This window comes from Phoenix dactylifera, chromosome 1 (genome assembly GCF_009389715.1).
Source record: "Phoenix dactylifera cultivar Barhee BC4 chromosome 1, palm_55x_up_171113_PBpolish2nd_filt_p, whole genome shotgun sequence".
Classification (NCBI taxonomy): Eukaryota; Viridiplantae; Streptophyta; class Magnoliopsida; order Arecales; family Arecaceae; genus Phoenix; species Phoenix dactylifera.
Window position 1 is genome coordinate 20,279,373 of NC_052392.1, and position 21,656 is coordinate 20,301,028.

The following is a 21,656-nucleotide window of genomic DNA, read 5'->3' on the forward strand; positions in this document are numbered from 1 at the left end:
GGATTGACACACTACAAAGCATTTATCTCCAAGCATCCAGTGCTAGTGGAAGGAATGGAGCGGGCAGAAGAAAAGCAGGTGGAGGCAAGGGTTCCCTCCATTACCCACGCCAAAACAAAATTCACATGCAATTATGAAAAGGAGAAGAAAGAGAAAGAGAGAGAGAAGGTTGTGGAGGAATATATCCCAAGGAGCCCACAGCTAAGAAAAGGATGGTGGATATTACTGGTGGAGGAGAGAGGAACCAAGAGAAGGAAGCCAAAAAAAAGAAGAAAAGGTAATAGAGCCCCTCCTCACCTTGAAACTTGTGATCGAATGGCGGACAATATAAATAAATAAAAAGTAAAGAAGAATTTCCAGGCTTTCTCCAGCACAAGCTGCTTTTCGACTGCTAACTCTAGTAACCAAAGGTTCCCGAGTTTAGCAAGAGAGTCTTAAAAGCTTAAATTTCAGGTAGATATAATTAAACTAAATTACCCCAGATCACGTGATGCATCCACCCCTCTTCTCACACTCTACCCACGCTCCTACTTCTCTTCTCTTCTATTTCTGAATCCAAAAAAATAGAGGGAGAGAGAGAGATGCTCTGTTTTTCCCTGCAAGTGCCGTAAAATAAGAAGGAAAAAAGGAAATCATAAGGGAGCAAAAAGTGAAAGATTTGATGGGCTCGGTCTTCTTCTTGCTTCCGATCATCTCACGGGCCCTATAGAGATGGCTTGTACCTTGTAGACCCTCTCTCTCTCTCTCTCTCTCTCTCTCTCTACTGTTCTTTTTTGGAGTCATTAGTCCTTTGGAGAGGAGGGAATGGAGGAGGAGAAGAAAGGCATTGCTGCGCTCCTTCTGTGGATGGTTTTTCTCAGTGGGGTTTGCTCTGTTTCTGCTGCTTCTCCAGCAAGTGAGTATCCCATTCTTGGCTTGGTTTCTTTACCCTGTTTTCGCTTTGTTCTTGGCCGCGTATTTTGCCCGATATCTTTGTTTGCTTCTTATGTAGAGGTGGTGAGTGGGGTTTTCTCCAATGCGGCGTCTGCTGTCTTGAAGCGGCTGTGGTCGCTGAAATCCACCACAAAGACTGGTACAGTTGTTTGATTTCTGGGGTTTTTCGGGGTTTTGGTTTCTTTGATGCTGTGCGACTTTGAGGTTTGATTTGATCGGATTTTCGTCAGCGATTTCTGGTCGTCCGATTATGAAATTCGAGAGCGGGTACACCGTGGAGACGGTGTTCGACGGGAGCAAGCTCGGGATCGAGCCCTACTCTGTGGAGGTGACTCAGAGTGGGGAGCTTCTGGTTCTGGATTCTGCGAACAGTAATATCTACAGGATTTCGCTGCCATTGTCTAGATGTGAGTGGGTCTTAAATCGTCTTGAATCCTATGCTGATCAGTGTAATTTTTGTTGTAGCGTTTGTGATTTGGTGGGTTTTATGGAAGAAATTTAAATCTTTTGAGCTTAATGTAGTGATGTTGATTGGTTGGTGAGTATCGGAGTCAACCTTACGTCATTCTGTCTTATGGTGGGATGTCATATGTTTTTGAGGAAAGCCAATTGAATTTTGGCTGAGATTTTCTTTTTCAAATGGTTTTCTCGTTTGTCTTATGCTTTGGATCTTAATTCAAATTTCATGCACAAAATGACCTAATAATTGTTTCAGTCCCGCTTTGGTTTTAATTCTAGTTACGTTTGTTCTTAGAAATTCAAAAGTTCTGTAGATGGTTGCATTTTCTTCCGTTGTTCATTTTTTAAATGATCTATCCTTTCATCTGCTAAATGGTCGAGATTTTAAGTATATCATCCGTTGTCTATAAAATTTTAAGTATATCATCTTATTGCTTATGTTTTCTTTTTTTTATTTAAAAGAAAATTCTTTCACAGCACTTCTGGATTTTTTTTATATGTTTCCACCTACTGCAGCTTTTAAGTATATCATCCGTTGTCTATAAAATTTTAAGTATATCATCTTATAGTTTATGTTTTCTTTTTTTTTATTTAAAAGAAAATTCTTTCACAGCAATTCGGGATTTTTTTTTTATGTCACCTACTGCAGCTTATAATGTGGATTTGCCCTTTCTGTTTAGCATTTTATTGTATTTAATTCTTTTGCCTGTTTCAATGCTCAAATTGGATGGCATCTAATAATACATGGTGTTGCAAAGAACATTGTCTACCTTCTGAGTTATGGGATGGAACCTTGGACAAATTAAACATCTTCAAATAAATGTTATATAACCTTCCATGAAAATAATTTTCTTGTGTTAAAGTTTTATGCTGGAAAGAAGCCCCTCTCAACTTGACATTCCTGTCTGACTCCAATTTTTTTTCTGAAGTTTCTGAATTTTTTGTTTTCTCATCCACAAGTTTCTGTATGGACCCTATTAATTTCCTCTATAATAATTTGGAGAACTGCAGACAGCAGACCTAAGCTTGTTGCTGGTTCACTAGAAGGGTATGCTGGTCATGTTGATGGAAAGCCACGAGAAGCAAAGATGAACCATCCAAAGGGATTTACGGTGGATGATAGAGGGAACATATATGTTGCGGATACCATGAACATGGCAGTCAGGAAAATTAGTGATACAGGTAGGTTGAAGCGCTTGAAATTTAAATTATGTTGCATTAGTGCTGTTTTTCGTTTTTACAAGCTCTTTTTCCCCCTGAAATCTGATTGTATGTTTAGTTATTAATTACCAATATCGGTAAATATGTTTTCAGTTGCTTCTTCTATTCTTTTTTAAGAGAAAAAACACTCTAGTTGAAGATTTAAATAAGTTAACACCTTATCCATTGCTTTACCATTATAATGTTTCTGTCTGTGGGGTGTTCACCATATATTAGGATAAGATAGTTGTGCAGATACATCTCACTGTGTGCTAAAACTAACAAAGGCACTAATATAACAGAGATAGGACATGCATGCACATACATATTACCAACAGGAAACCCCTTTTGAGGAAGTGTATTACTTTACTTGGTTGCAACTCTGCTACCTGTCCAGTGGCTTGTCTTAATCCCATAAGGAGTGCTGTTTTCGAGAAGATATTTTTAGCATTTTTCAAGAAGACAGTCAAGATTAGTAAAAATGTCTGGTGCAACATGGCATGTGTGTACACTGCTGTGCCTTACCAGCACACTTGCTAGCATGGGATTGGCTCTGTGATAACGGGATGCAGCCATTCCAGTGCATACCAAGTGTGACGAGCAGTGGGAAGGTATGATGTGGTACACACCATGCCAATACTGGGAGAATGCATAGGCATGCAATATGTCATATCTTATGCTGAGAAAATGTACCATTAGAGAATCAAGCTATACTGACCCTATTTTCTCTTCATATGTCAGGGATAAAGTTGAAAAGACACTCACCTGGAGGCATCCTTTGCTACAAAAATAAATGGTTATGGAAATGATTTATTAGAGGGAGCTTGTCTTGAAGGGTCCAGAATAATCCAAATAAGATAACCTGATTAGATGCACCAAGTAAAACTTGCGCGTAAGAACCTTAATCCTTTCAAAATCAGGCTCTTTCGTGATCAGCCTTGTCTCATGAAGTTCCCCAAAAGGGTTGGGAGACTAATTTGAAAAGTAAACATGGAGCATTGACCGATCAATCACGTGATGCATAGGGTTGGATAAAACATAGGACTAGTCTTATCTCATGATTCTTTGTTGTTGTCTCTTATTGTGGAGTTGCAAATGCTACTGACTTGTATTGGAGAATATGATTGGTTTACCGTGTCAGGCGTACAAGTAGATGTTTGTCCTCAATACATTTCTAGGACAACTAAGGTTCTAGCTTGATATATTAGTAAAAGCTTAATGCATTATTGGATGGAGACATTCTTGAGAAAGACACAAATAGAACCAAGCATAGTAACCATAAGGGAAAACAACTCATGGAGCATTTAGCATCCTCAAGTAAAATTAAGATGTACAGGAAATTTTAAGAGAGTTACAGGGAGTGGCTTTAAGTTTTAAATCAAATTCTGAAAAATAAAGAGGGCAAATTAACTGACGAAAGTGTAACAGTGGTGACAATGTTCGCATTAGATGTGCGGTAAAAGGGGAAGTTCAAAGTTTGAATTAGTGCAGTCGAAGAAACTTAAAAACAGTGACTATTGAGGGAACAAAAAAATCTTATAGTGGTTTAGCCATATGCAAAATATTCCTATGATCTCATGAAAGATTATGGTGGATTTAATTTATCATAGGCATGTAACACTGAACTAAATTAGGGAGATAAGTATATTTTATGTTTATCATAAGCACATACGGTTTACAATTACAATGTGATCGCTGAAAATGTATTTGTAATTTTGTATTGAGTGGTTCTCTTAGTTATGAAATTAGTCTCAGAACTGAATAGATCTTTTATAAGAATTCTTGGATCATTGGACAACCTTGGAAGAGGCATTCATGAGGTGGTGTTCTATTGGAGATGCAAAACAAAGCAGACATCTTTTGGTATGTTTTTTCATTAACACTGGTATTGCTATCTTTGGTTATATGTCACAGATTTTGTATCTTTAGGGTGTTTACAGCTGTTCCATTTCAAACTTGACTTCTTTTGCTCTATTTTTGAAATATGTGGGATCAGGACATGTTTATTTTTACCAGTAAAGAAAATCATGAATGTTTCTTTAAAGTTAGGACTCCTGCAGGGTCGGTAGGGCTGATTTTAATTGTAAATATGGCCAGGGACTATATTTTTTAGCTTGTTATCAATTCTATTTGCAAGACTACTTGAGTTTTCCACAGGTCATATAAAAACCACGGGAAGCTTCATAATTAGAATGAAGTTTACTGTTTGTATTTTGCTGTAACTGGTATTCATATGATCAAGTCCTGGTGAATGTATCGTTCCCTTCATCTTCAAGGCTGTCTGAGGTGTCCATATTATTTACCTAGTCCTTTTTTCTATTGATTTTTCTATGTTACTGTAATTTTGTAGGTACATGGTGCTATATTCTTACATTCACTTTATTAAAACTGTTTCCTGAAAGGAAATATTACTTGGTGCATGTTTCTAGAAATCAAAAAATCATGGGCTTAGTATACGATCTGTTTTTGTTATTATTAGGTGTTACAACTATTGCTGGGGGAAAGAGGAATAGAGGAGGGCATATGGATGGCCCAAGTGAAAATGCAAAATTTTCCACTGATTTTGAAGTAGTTTATGTTGGTAGTAGCTGCTCTCTTCTGGTTATAGACAGGGGGAACCAGGCAATTCGGGAGATACAGCTCCATTTTGACGACTGCGCCTACCAATATGAAACTGGCTTTCCTCTAGGTATGTGATATGATAATATTGTCAATTGCTTTATTTTTGTTTTTCTTCCTTCAAAGTATAGAAAGTTCAGTGAGTGTAATAGATGCCACATGCATGGGGCCTTGATACTTTGACCTCTGGCATGCAGACTTCTGAGCCTTTAACTTATTGTCTTTTGATAAAAAGCTGGCTCTCTTAATATTTGGTCTGAATTTTCTTTGCAGGAATTGCAGTGCTTCTTGCTGCTGGTTTCTTTGGTTACATGCTTGCGTTGCTTCAACGTCAAGTGGGAGCTATTATCTCTTCCAAAGATGTGAGTGCATGATAATGATTTGCCTTATGTTGACTAGTTGGGTATACAAAACTAAGAGTCCATCAATGTACATACATTCTTTCTGAAAAAACTACATACTTATGTAAAGCCAAAGCTGCTACCTTCCTTGCAGCAAGCATGCTTCGTCTTGATAACAGCCCAATCTTGATCAAAGCAAAATCTACATATTGAACGACGTGACATATCTTATCCATGTTAGTGATGTTTCTTGATGTCTTCAAATACGAAGCTAATCAAATAACTCATTGGAATAAAAAAGAATTTGTAACATGCAACTGGTAGAAATTTCTATTTTGGGGCTTTTTTGTTGTGTCCTTCTTATTACTAGTTCATTTTTATTTGTGTTTGTTCCCGTTGTCTGTTTTGCTGAAATTATCTATTATATGTCCATGTCTCGGAAATTATCAACATTTGAATCATCGTATTGAAAATGAAATGTAAGACATTGTGAAGAGCTATACTTGTGTGTTGAATACTCATGTAATTTACCATTGAGATTAACTGATAGAATATAATCGTAGATAGCTTGGGGGCATCATAGGTTGCCTAAACCAAAGAAGGTGATTCATTTAATGTCCTTCTGGGCGAGCTAGTCCTGAAACTTTAACAATCTTATGTCTTATTTTTTTTAAATGTTCATTTCAAATTTCTATTGAGGTAGCAGATGACTCATGCTGGTTCAATAAAGTAGGCTAAAGCACCTTACTTATCAGTGCTTATTATCTGTTATCTTTTTGCTATTCCTGCAACAGATTTTGTCCGACTGAAAGTATGATTCTCTTCCAGGAACCTCAAACTCCTTTCAAGAAAGCAATGATGCCTCCATACCAGAAGCCTTTCAAAGCATCAGTCAGGCCACCACTGATCCCACCTGAGGATGAACCAGAGAAGCAACAAGATGAAGAAGAAGGCCTCTTCAGCTCACTAGGAAGGCTTCTTTCTGGAGCCAGGTCATCTATAATGTCGATCTTTGGCACGGTGTTTTTGAGTTTCAGGAGAAAAAAACCAGCTAACCAACACCACCAGCAGCAGTGGAGGTCAAACAGTTGCCCAGTGCAGGAGAGCTTTGTGATCCGGGACGAAGATGAGCCACCCCCACCAGTGGAGACCAGAACACCCACCCCACATAAGACCTATGCCTTCATGTCAAAAGAACCAGAAAAAATCCACCATCTCCGGCAGGGAAGAGCTTATTTTAGTGGCTGGAATGGGGAACCACAACAACAGCAGCAAATGCAGCAGCAGCACCTGAAACAGCACAGGCATTACTCCTTGGGCCCGCAGACTTACTATGAGCAGAGCTGTGAAACAACCAATGAGATTGTGTTTGGAGCTGTCCAAGAGTCAGATAGCAAGCGCAGAACGGTGGAGATTAAGGCTGTGAATTATGGGGATTCTATCTATGATCAGTTTGGCACGCGCTTCCGTAATAATTACATGGGTTACAACAATAACTATTACATGAGTTAGATTTCTTCTCCTTTCTTCTTTACATGGTAAATCTTCTCTATCTGTATTATCAGTTAGCCTTGCCTATTGTATTTTATGTCTATAAAAATGCACAGGACTAGAACTCATGAAATGAATGGTAAAATGGATGTCTGGAAGAGCTTCAGAGTTTTGTCAAGGGAACTTTTAAGTCCTTAATATGTCCTTGTTTATATTCATTGTTCAATAGTCCTTAATATTCATAATCTCCAATCCCATGAAATCATGTAATTAAATGGCGCCCTGGCTTCATAACAATAACACTTGATGAAGCTCACTGAAAAAATGAGTTCCATTTTCCGGGAGTAGGGTTTGCTTAGGAGGCTGTTTTTCATTACGTCCCATAGTGCATATCTGGCTGCTGGAACAGTCAATTAGCTAACTAGGTCTAAGATCACAATTCACAAATGACTCTAGAGATGTAGCATACAAAGATTTCGACTCCAAGGAAAAAGATGGCATAAAGTTAACAAGTTAAACCACAAGGAAACATGAATACTCCTGATGTTTTACTAATAACATTGCCATCAAAAATCAGGTGTAGCTACAGCATTTGATGTTTGACAAATCCATAGCAACTAAGGAGAAAAATAAAAAACATCAGATTACACGTAGCATCGGTGGGATGTTACCGTAGCATCGCTCCTAGAGCAGTATTACACGTGTAGTGATAAAAGCACCACAGTTCATTAACTTAAAGGTAAGTATACAGCAGAATTCAGATTTTAGTACATCACAACGTTAACCATAGACAACAGTTAAAACAGCAAGGAACAGTTTTTTTTAACAACTATTGAGTACACGGTTACAGCCCATCAAGTTCCCTTGGCCTCCTTCTAACCAGACAAGAACTGGAGAGCATGTGCCCATCCATCTGGCCTTGGTTGGTTCCACAAGCAAAATCTGTTAAGTTGGCTCTTATCATGTCTTCTATTTTCCCATGGTTCCATTTTGAAGCATCTTTCATCTCATCTTCCTTCCTAGAGCAACTAGTCACCTCCAAAACATCCATAACCCCATCAAAAGTGATCATATCCTTCAACTGATCAGCAAGAACCGGTGACTCTGCAATACCACTATAGCTCCCTACATCTGATTCAAGCGATGGAACACTTCCCCTAAACCAAACTCGAATTCCTAGAGTAATATTACGAAATACAGTAGACAGATAGCATAGACTCAAATTTACAAGTTTAATCAAGAGGACATGGAGTGTGGAGTTAGCAACTGCGTTTTTTATGCCGGAGCAGGCCATCAGAGCTTGTGTCCTCAGATTGGTTTGGTAATGTTTCCATGTCTTGCTGGTACAGTGGCTGCCGGAGACTTCCTGTCTAGAAACACCATGTAGCAACGTCTTAGGCATTTATAGCGATTATAATTTAACATTCGATACAAAGTGTGGGACTTACATTGCGGGTGAAAAACGGGCGAGCTATAAACCCAAGAACTATCCCACAGAGCGCACATAAGATTGCAATCACAGATACAGAGGTCACTCCGAGCCCTACAAATTAAAGGATTATAGTAATTAACTATTTCAGTTAGGAATTAAAAGGCAAATTACATAAATCTAGAATCGGTAACTATTCAATTATTCCAGGGCTTCTGATGGATAGGCAATAACTAATCAGAGAAGCATGTGATCATATGCATTCCTTAATTAAGTAGCATTATCATGACTTCTCGCTCTAGTATTACAGACATATTAGCGCAAACGGGCAAGCTATAAACCCAAGAACTATCCCACAGAGCGCACATAAGATTGCAATCACAGATACAGAGGTCACTCCGAGCCCTAGAAATTAAAGGATTATAGTAATTAACTATTTCAGTTAGGAATTAACAGGCAAATTACATAAATCTAGAATCAGTAACTATTCAATTATTCCAGGGCTTCTGATGGATAGGCAATAACTAATCATCAGAGAAGCATGTGATCATATGCATTCCTTAATTAAGTAGCATTATCATGACTTCTCACTCTAGTATTACGGACATATTAGCACCGTATAGTCTCACTTCTTAAAAGTAGTGGATGGTCAAAGAAGCATTCAGATGCAGTACATTTGAGACTTCATACTAAATAAGCATATCTTCTTTTGGTGGTAACAGGCAAAGCTTGACTGGTGAGCATCATTACTGGAGTAACAAAGATTAAAGCCGAAGCTTAAGAAGACTGTTACCTGTTTGGGATTCATGTGCACAATCTTCCGGTTTTAAATCCATCTGGCGAATCAGCCTAGTTCCACGATCTGAAATCATCAAGGCACATATATTGGGGACATACACCAGCTCAAAATCATTTGAAAAAGATGCATTCTGAGCAGGCCCATCAATATGCCCTGTTTTCTTTGAGTAACCTCCAGCAATTGTGGTGGTCATGCCTAAATAGTACCAATTAAAAGGAGGTCTGTATCAAGTAGCATAATAGAGAAAAATAGGCAACGATAAAAACTGGATATATGTTCTTTTAATGTCAAGCAGATTCTCTGTTTTATTTGCAGCAAAAGATTTTTTTTTTTCATATTGTCTTTATCTGTCTTCCCAAGATTAATAACCCTTCCAAATCATAGTGTCAGCCGCAACTGGAATCTGTATTTAGTATAGAGTTACTATATTAACAAAACCAAAGAGGAAAATTGGAAGATCATATTATAAAAAGGAGCACAATATTTATGTGGACAACAATGTGTTACTTTTAATAAGCATGGCATTTTTTCTACAGATCTATTTATAAAGCTGGCATCATTGTAAGGAACTTCCATAAGAGGTTATTTGGCATATGCAGTTTATGGATTCTCTAATATTCGTTAATGAAACTAGAACATGAAGAATGCAAGACTAATTTATTAAATATCGAATCAAATCTTAAGTACATGTTGTATGCCTATTATGATTAGCTATATTTTATGGGAAAAAGCTGTGTTTAAAAATAATACATTACTGTCTACTAAAAGATCGTGCCCTTCTAAAAATATAATGTTCCATCTTTTCCTTTCAGCATGTCAATCTATTACAGGATATCATGATATAGCAAGTAATAATGCATCCCAACCCATAATTCAAGCATACCACACTTGTCGATAGGACACCTGGACTGTGACAAATAGTGATGTTGTGGATATATCCGCAACACACTCTCGTCTAAGCACCCATGCGGCAAAATGTGACTTAAGTCTTTTTCACAATTCAATATGGCTTTCTGAATTTTGAAAACCACGTCCAATCATACTGCAAAAGGTTGATTTTGGTTTGGTTTTGCCTGAACGAGTGAGTGATTATTTCAGAGGTTTTGGTGGTTCTGGCTTCGCTTTCCATATTTTAGTTTTAAAAATATAAAAATCCAAAATTTGTTCGTAAAATCAGGTGAGAAATCAAACAATTGATGATAAATAAAAAAACAACAGGATAATTAGACATCATTCAGGTACATTATAGTGTTTTGGAACATTCTCATTTACTATTTTGGTGGTCTTGTGATGGTGATATAGCATATGACAGGCTAACTACATACGAGCCTCAAGTCACGGGGCAGCAATTTACAGTTTTAATTTATGATGATTATATAACATATGACAGTCTAACCACATTTCAGATTTGAATCATGGGGCAGCCAATCTTCCATTAAAAAAGTTATTTTCTAATTAAACGTCATTGGAATTTCCCGTTAAGGTGCTCCTTGAAACTCATGTTATCTAATCTGAAGAAGATAAAATGCTTCCTAACATTTGAACAAAGAAAGAAACGATAAGAAAATAATCAGAAAATAACTCACACATACCCAATTTGGTCCCATGAGCTGGTTTCAGCTGGACCTTCAAAACCAACCATACTTTTGGATCAATTATAACAAAATCCAAATGTTAATGCGTTGCTTGCAGAGTTCTCAGGAAACTTCAAATTATGCTTCCAATCATGTGTTATTTTGTTGGCATGTAAAAAATGAGTGCATAAACTTGGGAGTGGATAGGGCATTTTCTGCATAATATACCATGATATCTGGAGTGCAAATAGAAGGCACCACCACAGGCATGGATGATGTTATGCACCCATTTTTCATTTTCTGTGTAATAAATCGTATCCCACATGACACGTAGAGCAGGTCTATAACTATGCATGATTTCATGCAATGTTCTTCACTTTTTTTTTTTTTTCGAAAAAAAAGGAATACATGTTTTCACACGAAGGCTTGGCAGTAGCATGTGACCAAAAGCAGATTCCTTAATCAACATAGTTTTCGAATTGCATAAACTGCTTCCTGTCGATGTGTAAAAACTTGGTTTTGGTTTCAGGTGGATCACATGACTCAATTGTAGCAGTTTGGGTGGTCTTGGCTGCAGCTTCTGTAGTCTCAGTTGAAGTTATCGAAAAGAATTTCATAAACTGTTAATAAGAATTAGGTAGAATCATACAAAAAAAAGAGGAAAAGCATCAATTCAAGAAAATAATTTAGAAATCTTCCGGAAAGCATGCAGCATCGCTTCAGAACCCTTTGGATGTATAATTTGGGTGTTCTCACTGAAACAGCCCTAAGAATTTCCACATTTTTCAGATTACGGCATAAATTACTCAAATATTAACATAAATCCATGGCATTCGATGGGAAAGTCTATCGAACAAATCGAAGATCATAGGGTATTACCTGATCTGCTGATCTTCCGAATGGCATAATTGCTCCGATCCGCCACGTAGATATTCTCCTTGGAATCAATCGCGAAACTCCTGGGGTTCTTGAACATCGCGTCCGTCGGATCCCCATCGGCAAAGCCGGGGAAACCCTTGCCAGAGAACAGCCTGACATCACCGTCTGCATCCAAGAGAACAGAGGAGAAATAAACCCTAGAAGCCCTTTTTACTAAAGAATAACCAAAAACAAGAAGACAGTACAACGGGAAGAGAAGAGGGAGTACCTTGAGAGAGGGGGATGGCGAGGGAGTAGAAGGCGGAGCCGGAGGAGTCGAGGAGGAGGAGGTCGCGAGATCGGGGCCGGGGGAGGATGGAGAAGGGGTTGACGGCGGCGGAAGAGGGAAGACCGGCGACGGCGAGGGGTTTGTTGCAGTCCAGCACGGTGGACACAGTGTAGCCGGACTCCAGCACGATCTCCGAGTCCGAGATCGCTAGAAGGATAAAGACAAAATTAATTAATTTGTTTTCTTCTTTTTTACTTTTCTTTATTATGGTGTGGTGACGAGTTAAAACGGCAAAGATAAATGGGTCGACGGACCTGGGCTTGAAGAGAATGCGAGGAGGAATAGGAGTTGGAGGAGAGGAGAGGGAAGAATCGCTGGCATTTTGGGAGGAGGCTTCGCCGGCAAGGAGGAAGCGTCGGTGGTTTGCTTTTAATGCCAGACTCCGCCTTCTTATGCTCGTGGGGGGCCCCACCTGTCAGCTCCTTTTCCCCGATGATATTATTATTATTATTATTATTATTATTATTATTATTATTATTATTATTATTATTATTATTATTATTATTATTGATGATTAGCCGTAGAATGTATAAACGAATATACCCAATAAAATCAGAGGATACAAGCTCAAAAAGTGCTCGAAGCAACTTCTCCTCTTCTGATCACAAGAAATATCCCGAATGATTAGCCATGTAAGCAGACACCCAGTCAGCAACCCTGTTGATCTCTCTAAATATATGCTTCGCTTAAAAGACCACTCTATCCCTTCTCATCATCCGAATGTCTTGTAGCAGAGGAAGGTCCGAGCTCTCTTCTTGCCCTTTCTCCAAGCCGCTTAAGCTTTCGTTCTGTTTGACACAAGTACCCTCTTAAATATTAAATTTTATTTAAATATTTTTTAAAAATTAATATTTGTATGTATACTCTTATCAAATACTTGCATGTATATATTTTTTTCATATGTACCCATGCTATCTAACGCCAAATGACGAAAATACTTGTAACAGGTAAATTTACCACAAAAAAAATGTGTATAAGGATATACATACAAATAGCAATTTTAGAAAGTATTCATTTATTTTCATATATTAAGGAGGGTATACACATAAAAAAATTCTCAAATTTTTGCATAAATATTTTTTTAAATATTGAAATTTGCATGAATGCCCTCCAAATTAATATTTATGCACAAACCCTCACAAAATACTATTTTTTATATGAATATTTTTGACATAGTGATTCGGTTAAGATGATTAGCCAAAATTATATTTATTTAAATTAAAAAATAATTAAATTGTGAAAGTATTCTATTATTTTTAAAGAGGTAATAGGTTAATAGGTCTTACTGAAAATTAATATCTTTTTTTGTTATTTTAATTGTCAAATCAAATTTTTTCTTAAGCAATATTTTTACGAAAAACATTGAGTAGGTGGTACTAGATAAATCCAAATGTTAAAACATGTTAAAATAGAAAAAAATAAAATTAGAACTTTTTTGCATGTAAACCCTCCTCAATATGTAAAATTGCATGAATACCCTCGCAAAGTATTATTTGCATATATACTCTTATAAATATTTCTTTTATATATTTACCTATTAAAAGTAGTTCGGCCTTTTTTATTTAAACTGTTAATTTGGAGACAACGTTAGATGGTGTGGGCATATATGCAAAAAAAAAAAAAGAAAGGTATACATGCAAAACAAGTATTTTATAAAAGTATGTATGTAAATATCAAATTTGAAAGAATATTTATGTAAATTTTAATATTTAAGAAGGTTTGTATGGAAAAACCTTACATATATAAAAGAGAAAGCACTCGTTGCTGTTGTGACTCCAATTCTGACATTAATTTTGTTCTTTTATTTAGAAAGATTTCTAATGGTGGCATATCGAAATAAAAAAAATTATGCTTTCTAGTGGTGGCACGTCTGATTCGGTTTTTAGTGAGCTACCGTGGATAAAATGTATGCTAAAGTCTTAAATAAATCACCTAACCTATGCTGTGGAGCATAAAATCCAGCATGGCACTCTTTTTCATATATATTGGTATCATACTCTTTGGAGTCAACGAGGTTTGAAAGAACACGAATAAAAGCTTCATGTTCTTTATGTTGCAAAAGGAAAAAAAATTGATTATGGGTCATCAATTTTCACTTTGGAGGTAGCTCGATGCCATCACTATTATTTTATAATTAATTAATCAATTATTGTCTATGAGACTGCTACCCTACAACATAGGTTATTAGAAAACAATAGCTAAATAAAAATGGCACATTGGCATCACAAAGGGTAAGAAGAGCATGGAAACACCTTAGATAGAAAGTATTATTGCTTATATTTTTTGATTTCTATGATAAAGAATCGAATTGTGGAAACAAGATTGGTAATTAGGGTTTAGGATTTATACTTTTTTATTTTTTGATTTCTCGACCGAAAAACAGTATCTTCTTTTCATGCCAATGTATTTTGATCCTGGAAGAGACTGTCGAGCCATGCTAACTGAATGTAAAAGTTAAGAGGGGTTTTAAGTAAAGCAACATTCTAGATAAGATCATAAATTGCATGGCAAGGAAGATCAAGTGGGGAATATGAGTCAAAAGTCTTTCACTTTGATTTGAAGGGAATTCTCTAAGATTAATTATTTCGCTGAAACAAAAGTTGGCGGTAGGGCTAGGTGTGCTGCATCCATGGTTCCAAAATATTAACTTCCTGCGTTGAATGTTTGATTCGGTGGTCAATTCGATACTCAAATTTATCAAGAAAGCAATCAATGTGATGGTTTCTTTGCTGGAGAGGGTTTTAAACACGTATTAGCCTAATTGGCATCATGTAACTTCATAAATGAACTCATAAACCTTGCTATTGTTGATTGATCTGCATTGTTTTTATCTAGAGCTTCATAATAGTTCTCTTTTCATAAAACAGGGGGAAAAAGAAGGTATTATCTTTTGTCTATGGGTGTGGTGTCGCATAGAGATGATTCAAGCCTATACATTTTTCTTCTCTTTTTGTTTCTTTTTTATCTCTTACACGGGCTTCTAGCTGGGGAAAAAATAGGTGCAAGAATTCGTCATTCTCCATGACTCGATGCCGGGTTTTGCTGGGGAGTGGGCCTCAGTACAAACCTGGATCGATGCCTTATGAGCTAGGCCGAAGCCCATCCAAGCCTCTAGGCAAAGGCTTCGGCCTGGTCCAAGTTGACGGCCTGGTTCGCATATAAAATTCCACGCGAGGAGCGGTATGGAAGCTCTGTCCGAAATCACCCGCATCGACCCCCTCTCTCGATTCGTGGGCTTTTGCCTTCGTGTAGGCGAATGTGTGCGTTTTAGCCGTCCCAAGAACTGGCGTATTAAAGTATTTCTCTTCCCTGCACGGTCTCTAGAGAGAGAGGGTGGGAGAGAGAGGACCCACGGGTTAGCACCGCGCTCTCGCCCAGATCCAATACATCGCTGCATCTCTCTCCTCCTTCCGGTCTCTCGTCTCAGATCCCTCGGACTCCCTCGCTTGGATCTCGATCCCTCGCCTCGCGCCCCCTCACGAGACCTAGGTGTTCTGCTCCCCTTCCGATCGAGAGCCGAGGGGACTCGCAGAAGACATCAGCACGGACCTCGCCATGAATCCCTTCTCTTCCGGGACCCGCCTCAGGTAGTTCCAATCTTTCCCTCCGCTTCGATCGAACTCTTCAAAAGGTTCTTTTTCTTGATTACTTGATTTCTTGCTTATGCTTCGTTTGAAAGCAATTGCTTCCTCTCAGATCGCACCGGTCTTTATTCCACTCAGCTCAATTCTATTTGTTTAAACGGGGAATCAATAAAGCCGTTAGGTTATATGATTGTGACCATGTGATCTGGCTATTGCTGCCACATTACTGCAATCTTTGTTCTTTGTGGTTGGTGCCTGTGGAGTCGGTTTTTGGAGGTTAGGTTAGATTTGTTCTTTGAACCAAGAACGAGGTATTAGTGCAGGTGCCCGTGGCTGCGATTCAGTAACCGACTTTAGTGTATATTTTAGGTGGAGACTGCAAAAAAATCATTAGTGCATGGAATTGCGTCCGTTTGATCGGGTTCTTACTGCTACATTAGTGCAATTTTTCTTCTTGCAGCTGGTGACCTTGCAAAGTAGCTTTCTATGATTAGCTTAGATTTGGTCTTTGAATCAAGAATGAGGTATTGATCCAAGAATTGCTTCCGTCTACAATTTAAGGACCAATTCCAATGTATAATTATGGATATTAAGGAAATTCGTTACTGTACGTAATACTGATAGTTTGATCTAGTTCTTGCTGCTACATTAGAAGAACCTTTCTTTTTTCTTTTTCATCTTGGTTTTTTTAACTGATGATCTTGGGAAGTAGCTTTTTAACTTTAGGTTAGATTTGTTCTCTGAATCAAGAACGAGGTATAAATCCATGAACTGCACTTACATACAATTTAAGGACTGATTTCAGTATATTTTGTTAAGAAGAGGGGTCTGCAACATATTGAGAAGACTTGTTAGCATATGGATTTGGGACGGTTTGATCTGATTCTTGCTGCCACATTAGTACAATGTTTCCTTTTTGTTTCTGGTAAGCTTGCAAGGTAACTTTTTAATGGTAGGTTAAATTTGTCCTTTGAATAAAGAAGGAGGTAGTAATCCATGGATTGCTCTTAACCAAAATTTAAGGACTGATGTTGGAAGACATTTTAGGACTTGACTATAAAATATTAAGGAAAAGTGATTACCAGCATGTATTATAATAAAAATTGTCTTTTTCGTTAAAACATTTAAATCAATATTCTGTTTGCTGTATATAGTTTCCTGCAATCTTGAGGATCATCCTATTGTACATTATTTGAAGGATGTCAACCAATTCCAAATGAAAGTATGAAAAAACAAAGAACATTTTACGTTAAATGTTTGCAAGTTAGGTTATCTCAACTTTCGTGTTGACGTAACTAGGATACTAAGAGGGGCTAGGCATGAATATTTCTTTATCTTTTCTTTTTTATTTATTTCTAAGGATGTTTGTATACAAACTCTTGGAAGCACCCAGCAGGTTGCCCGGGGCTGAAATGAAAACTTGCAAGTCTATCTTCTAAGGAAATTATCTCCGATTTTCTTCTGGCCTTTTGTTTACTGAAGGATGATCCAAACATTAATTCGATTCCAGTTAGGTTTCTCTTTTGTAAAATGAGCAGATACGATCTTTACGCTAATCATCTTAATTTGCTTTGGTGCCTTTTGTAAGATGATCAGATAAAGGCCATTTTTCACTGTACTTTTAAGATTTAGATTTTAAACGTGATGGTTGGATATGTTCATTGTTTTTTGATTATGGACTCTTTTAAAACTTTTTCTTTCTTTTTCTGTCAAACCTGTTTTGAAAATTCAGATCAGTTTTTCAAATAAAATGAGTCAAGTTTCTGTTTGACACTACTAATCATCACACACTCTTAGTTCTGAATGATATTCCTTAAATTCAAAATATGAAATATATTTGGGAACCAAGATGCACATGTTGGCAGGGTGATTGATGAAGATTAGATTCTGAAGTTCAAACCTGACATTTCTAACCTATGCTACATTATTGAATGAACACAATATTATTCGGAAGATCACACAAAGATTGCTTTGACTATTGGATCATTTAACATGATCAAATCATCACCATTTCGATCTTTTGCAGCTGGGTTTCATCTTTATTTACCATAGGGTTTGTTAAAAGAAATTGTTACTTGAAGCCATTTGACAAATTTAAGTTTTATAAGTCTGCTATTCTAGAGATGTACCAAAATATGTTACTAAGGGTGAATAGAAGTCTTACTAGATTTTTTGCTGATAACATATGCTGTATAAATATTTTCCTACTACACACTTATTAATGTATTCTAGTAAAAGTGATCTATATAACCCTTTGATCTCCCCTGCCCTCTTATTTTTGGTTTTCTACCTCCTTACAACCATTTGTTATTCTTCTTGCATGTAGAAATTTGCACACACATGCAGAGGAATGTGCGCTAAGTGGGAGAGTGTTTTATTAATTCACATTATGGAAAAAAGAATCCTAATTTAGATAAGATTATAGTCATCTATCACTCAGATTCATATGATCATGACCGCTCATCTAGTTTTCCTTCTTAGGTCAATAATGTGCATCACATTTGCCAATTTTTGGGGCTATCATAATGTAGACTCCTTGTCATCTATCACTCAGATTCATATGATCATGACCGCTCATCTAGTTTTCCTTCTTAGGTCAATAATGTGCATCACATTTGCCAATTTTTGGGGCTATCATAATGTAGACTCCTTGGCATGGATGACTAACTTGGCAATTCCCAATGTTTCCACACATTTACATTCTCCATGATTTATAAATATTTGAATGTTTGATAATTAGACCTCTTAGTCTCTTTTCTTGCTCTCATAGAGGGAGAGAAACAAAAGAACTACACCAACCAATAGTGGGAAAAATGGAATATGGTTATCAAATTACATAAAGGGGCATCCGGTGCATGGGGCTCCCATCATTGTAGGGTTTGGAGAGGGTACGCAGTCTTACCCTCATGTGTAGAGAGGTTTTTGTATTTTGAACTCGTGGCACCTAGGTCATGATGGAGCAACCTTACTGTTGCACTAAGGTTTGCCCTCTAGTTATCAAATTACATAATTAATAAAAATGTCTTTATTTATGGGGGGGTCATAGCTTACATGCTTATTCTCATTTGCATTTCATTCGCTCTACATGGTACAATAAATTAAACCTTATTGTTTCTCAATAATTTTCCTTAGTTCTTTATAGTTGAAGATCTTTTATATTTCTCGATTTCTTCGCCCTTGGTGATATATTTAGGAATGAAACTTGAACGTACTTTGTATTTATCCCTGATTTATTTAGTATAGCCAGACAAGCATATTGATTCTCAGCTGAGTTTTATCAATGTCTTAATTCCATACTTCTAACACATTGCAGAGACATGATTCGAGCTATACGTGCTTGCAAAACTGCTGCAGAAGAGCGTGCTGTTGTGAGAAAAGAATGTGCTGCTATACGTGCTGCCATTAGTGAAAATGATCAGGATTATAGGCATCGTAATCTTGCGAAGCTCATGTTTATTCACATGCTTGGTTATCCTACTCATTTTGGTCAAATGGAATGTCTCAAACTGATAGCTTCTGCTGGTTTTCCTGAAAAGAGAATTGGCTATCTTGGTTTAATGCTTCTTCTTGATGAAAGGCAGGAAGTTCTTATGCTTGTTACAAATTCCTTGAAACAGTATCCATTAAGCTTATGATATAACTTTAGCCTACTTCATATAACTAGTATTTGATTGAATTATACATTTGTATTCTGAACTGGTATAATAATTTATACATTGGAATGGTACAATTTTACTATTTGGTATCCTTGACACAAGCAGAGATCTCAATCATTCAAATCAGTATATTGTGGGTCTCGCACTTTGTGCTCTAGGGAATATATGTTCTGCAGAAATGGCGCGGGATCTTGCACCAGAAGTAGAAAGGTTACTACAAATTAGAGACCCAAACATTAAAAAAAAGGTAGATCTTTTATCTATTAAAAATGTGTTTTTTGACTATTATAAGTAGCTTCTTGAAATGAATTTTTTCAATACGATTGTAAGAATGAAGAGTCCTTGTTATGTTCTTGGATTTGCAACACCAAACGGCAGTCTGTTATTTGTGTTATTATCTTTATTCAATATATGGAAAAACCTTTTTGGTGACAAACTATGCTGCATAGAATGTGAATTCCAGTTGGTTGCTTATTTTCTAGTGTCTGATGCGAACTCCTTGTTTAGATATATTCTGAAGCAGCCAGTTGTTTTTTACAGGTAAGTATCCTTAATCTTCTTACAAGTTGCAGAAAATTACATGCTATTTGCTTTTTGTTGGTCTATGTCAGATGTAGGTGTTTAGCCAACAAGAAAAACTGGTCCTAAAAGTTCTATAAAAGGTCCAAGGAAGCTTCGTATCGGTTAAAGCAGTTCCTCTGTTCCTCTCATGAACTTGTGTGTGGGCCTTACTTGACTTTGATCAATGAGTTCGTAAAAATATCTTTTATATGCATATCACAATCCATTTTTTTTCCGCTTATGATCATTCAATTACTCTTATGCTTTGATAGGTACAATATAAAGAGACTTTTCATGATATAAAGAGATGCCTTTGCACCCTTTCAAACATGGAAAGTTTGATGATGTTCTTTGCCAATCTTTATCATTTGTGAAGATGCATGTGCACTGCTGCATGCGTCTTGACTTATATTCTCTAAATCTGTTCCATGATCTGTTTATGGAATATGGCCTGTCGTGCTTGCGTTCCTATGTAGTTTGTGGTAAAGTTGGACACTAAAGCTGTAGAGTGCTTCCTCATGCAATACTTGGTCAACCACGAAGACTTATGTCTTTGTTCAAAAATCTTTTGGGGATTGGTTAGATGATATCGAGAAAAGGAAAGCAAAGTGGTTGCAATTGGCTACTCATAGTGGGTTGAAGTTAAATTTGGAAATTGAAAAGCAAATTGAGGATGCTGAATATGTTTTGAGATATTGTTAATTATTTGATTGTATGTGCAACATTCTTTTTATTTTTTTGATCTATTTTTTTAAATAATATCTTATTACCAGTACTAAGTGTTAGACCAAGATATATAAAAAAATGACTACCATAGCATGTACTGAATACTGTACTATCCCCTGGTGGCAAACCATGAGTAGATACAGGGCTGTACCATACTGAGCCAGTTGTGACTGGTACTCCCATACTGCAGTACTTCAAACCTTTCTTGAGACAACACATGTTTACCTTTTATTCTTTTACTGTTTGTGCACATGCATGTATGCTTGCATGTGTAAACACTGATGCATGGGATGGAGAAAGGGAGAGCATGTTAAACCTGATTGACAACCCACCCAGGTTGGATAGAAGTTAATATTCGAAGCTAATTAGTAAATTGATGACATCAAAAATCAAATCTCTTGAATATTCTTGCTTTTTCTTATTTTTTCCCGACTGAGATTCCATCTCAAATTAATGAAGCTTGAATGTAAATTTTCTGTTGTAGTTAGCAAACCGAAAGTAAATTAGTATCTTGTATAGATATAGGGTTTCTCTGTAGTATATCTCTTTCAACTTATGATTATTTTGTCTTTATTCAAACAAATTTGATCATGCTATGTCAGACAAAAAATGCCATTGCCTCAAAATTTGTTGATCACTATGCTGTTTCTTTTTGAAATCACTACATTGTTTCTTTTAGCCCTGAAAAATACTGTAAGTTTATAAAATCTGATATAGTCGCCTTCACTTTTGAATGAGTTTAGGCTGTGTAGTCGTGCTTTTGACTGATACAATATCACTTACCTAATGCTTTGTTAGATTTGAATAGCCTTCATTGTTCAGTGACTGAAGGTGATTTCTTGTTTTTCAGGCTGCTTTGTGCTCTATAAGGATAATAAGAAAAGTTCCGGACTTAGCAGAAAACTTTATGGGCCCTGCTTCTTCTTCGCTGAAGGAAAAACATCATGGAGTTTTAATAGCTGGAGTTCAGCTCTGTACAGATCTATGCAAAGCTAGTACCGACGCCCTAGAATATTTGAGAAAGGTATGGTTCATATCGTGACTGTATCTGTTTCAAACTCTTTGCCATGTTGATTA

General features: G+C 36.9%; 3 protein-coding genes across 10 annotated transcripts in view; 2 read left to right on the plus strand and 1 right to left on the minus strand.

Moving 5' to 3' along the window:
- The first annotated feature begins 253 nt into the window (after window positions 1-253).
- Window positions 254-9,606, plus strand: LOC103701627. Of its 2 annotated transcripts, XM_026802438.2 has the most exons (8): window positions 254-895; window positions 992-1,072; window positions 1,164-1,340; window positions 2,404-2,574; window positions 5,072-5,281; window positions 5,485-5,573; window positions 6,381-7,090; window positions 9,195-9,606. In XM_026802438.2, exons 1-7 carry the CDS (start codon window positions 805-807, stop codon window positions 7,062-7,064), a joined length of 1,503 nt encoding a protein of 500 aa, XP_026658239.1. In that variant the 5' UTR covers window positions 254-804; the 3' UTR covers window positions 7,065-7,090; window positions 9,195-9,606. The 2 variants fall into 2 exon arrangements, with proteins under 2 accessions (XP_026658239.1, XP_008781987.1); XM_008783765.2 differs by lacking the exon at window positions 9,195-9,606 and having other exon boundaries at window positions 6,381-7,243.
- Window positions 7,748-12,411, minus strand: LOC103701628. Of its 6 annotated transcripts, none has more exons than XM_039129232.1 (7): window positions 12,307-12,411; window positions 11,993-12,199; window positions 11,725-11,889; window positions 9,266-9,334; window positions 8,814-8,877; window positions 8,492-8,522; window positions 7,748-8,409 (listed from the first exon to the last, which is right to left on the minus strand). In XM_039129232.1, exons 1-7 carry the CDS (start codon window positions 12,371-12,373, stop codon window positions 7,888-7,890), a joined length of 1,125 nt encoding a protein of 374 aa, XP_038985160.1. In that variant the 5' UTR covers window positions 12,374-12,411; the 3' UTR covers window positions 7,748-7,887. The 6 variants fall into 6 exon arrangements, with proteins under 6 accessions (XP_038985160.1, XP_017696971.2, XP_038985163.1 ...); XM_017841482.3 differs by having other exon boundaries at window positions 9,266-9,466; XM_039129235.1 differs by lacking the exon at window positions 8,814-8,877 and having other exon boundaries at window positions 8,492-8,586.
- Window positions 12,412-15,318: 2,907 nt separating this feature from the next.
- The window catches only part of LOC103701594 (AP-1 complex subunit gamma-2-like), a 38,033-nt gene continuing 31,695 nt past the window's right edge, over window positions 15,319-21,656 (plus strand). The window contains exons 1-4 of one of the 2 annotated variants that reach the window (XM_008783716.3): window positions 15,319-15,639; window positions 18,950-19,252; window positions 19,398-19,539; window positions 21,430-21,603. In XM_008783716.3, the coding sequence (XP_008781938.1) occupies window positions 15,608-15,639; window positions 18,950-19,252; window positions 19,398-19,539; window positions 21,430-21,603 (651 nt within the window). In that variant the 5' untranslated portion in view covers window positions 15,319-15,607. Of the gene's footprint in view, window positions 15,640-18,949; window positions 19,253-19,397; window positions 20,010-21,429; window positions 21,604-21,656 lie in introns of those variants that run through there. The other variant, XM_017841472.3, reaches the window with a different exon arrangement.

Excerpts from the sequence above, each read along its gene's own strand:
- LOC103701628 (XM_008783767.4), bottom strand. The coding sequence starts at position 12,373 with ATGCCAGCGATTCTTCCCTCTCCTCTCCTCCAACTCCTATTCCTCCTC. Across the intron at positions 11,890-11,992 it reads CGCCATCCCCCTCTCTCAAG|ACGGTGATGTCAGGCTGTTC; the intron begins GTACTCCCTCTT and ends TCTTGGATGCAG. Across the intron at positions 9,467-11,724 it reads TCGGAAGATCAGCAGATCAG|GCATGACCACCACAATTGCT; the intron begins GTAATACCCTAT and ends GGTACTATTTAG.
- LOC103701627 (XM_026802438.2), top strand. The coding sequence starts at position 805 with ATGGAGGAGGAGAAGAAAGGCATTGCTGCGCTCCTTCTGTGGATGGTT. Across the intron at positions 896-991 it reads TTCTGCTGCTTCTCCAGCAA|AGGTGGTGAGTGGGGTTTTC; the intron begins GTGAGTATCCCA and ends CTTCTTATGTAG. Across the intron at positions 1,073-1,163 it reads GAAATCCACCACAAAGACTG|CGATTTCTGGTCGTCCGATT; the intron begins GTACAGTTGTTT and ends GATTTTCGTCAG.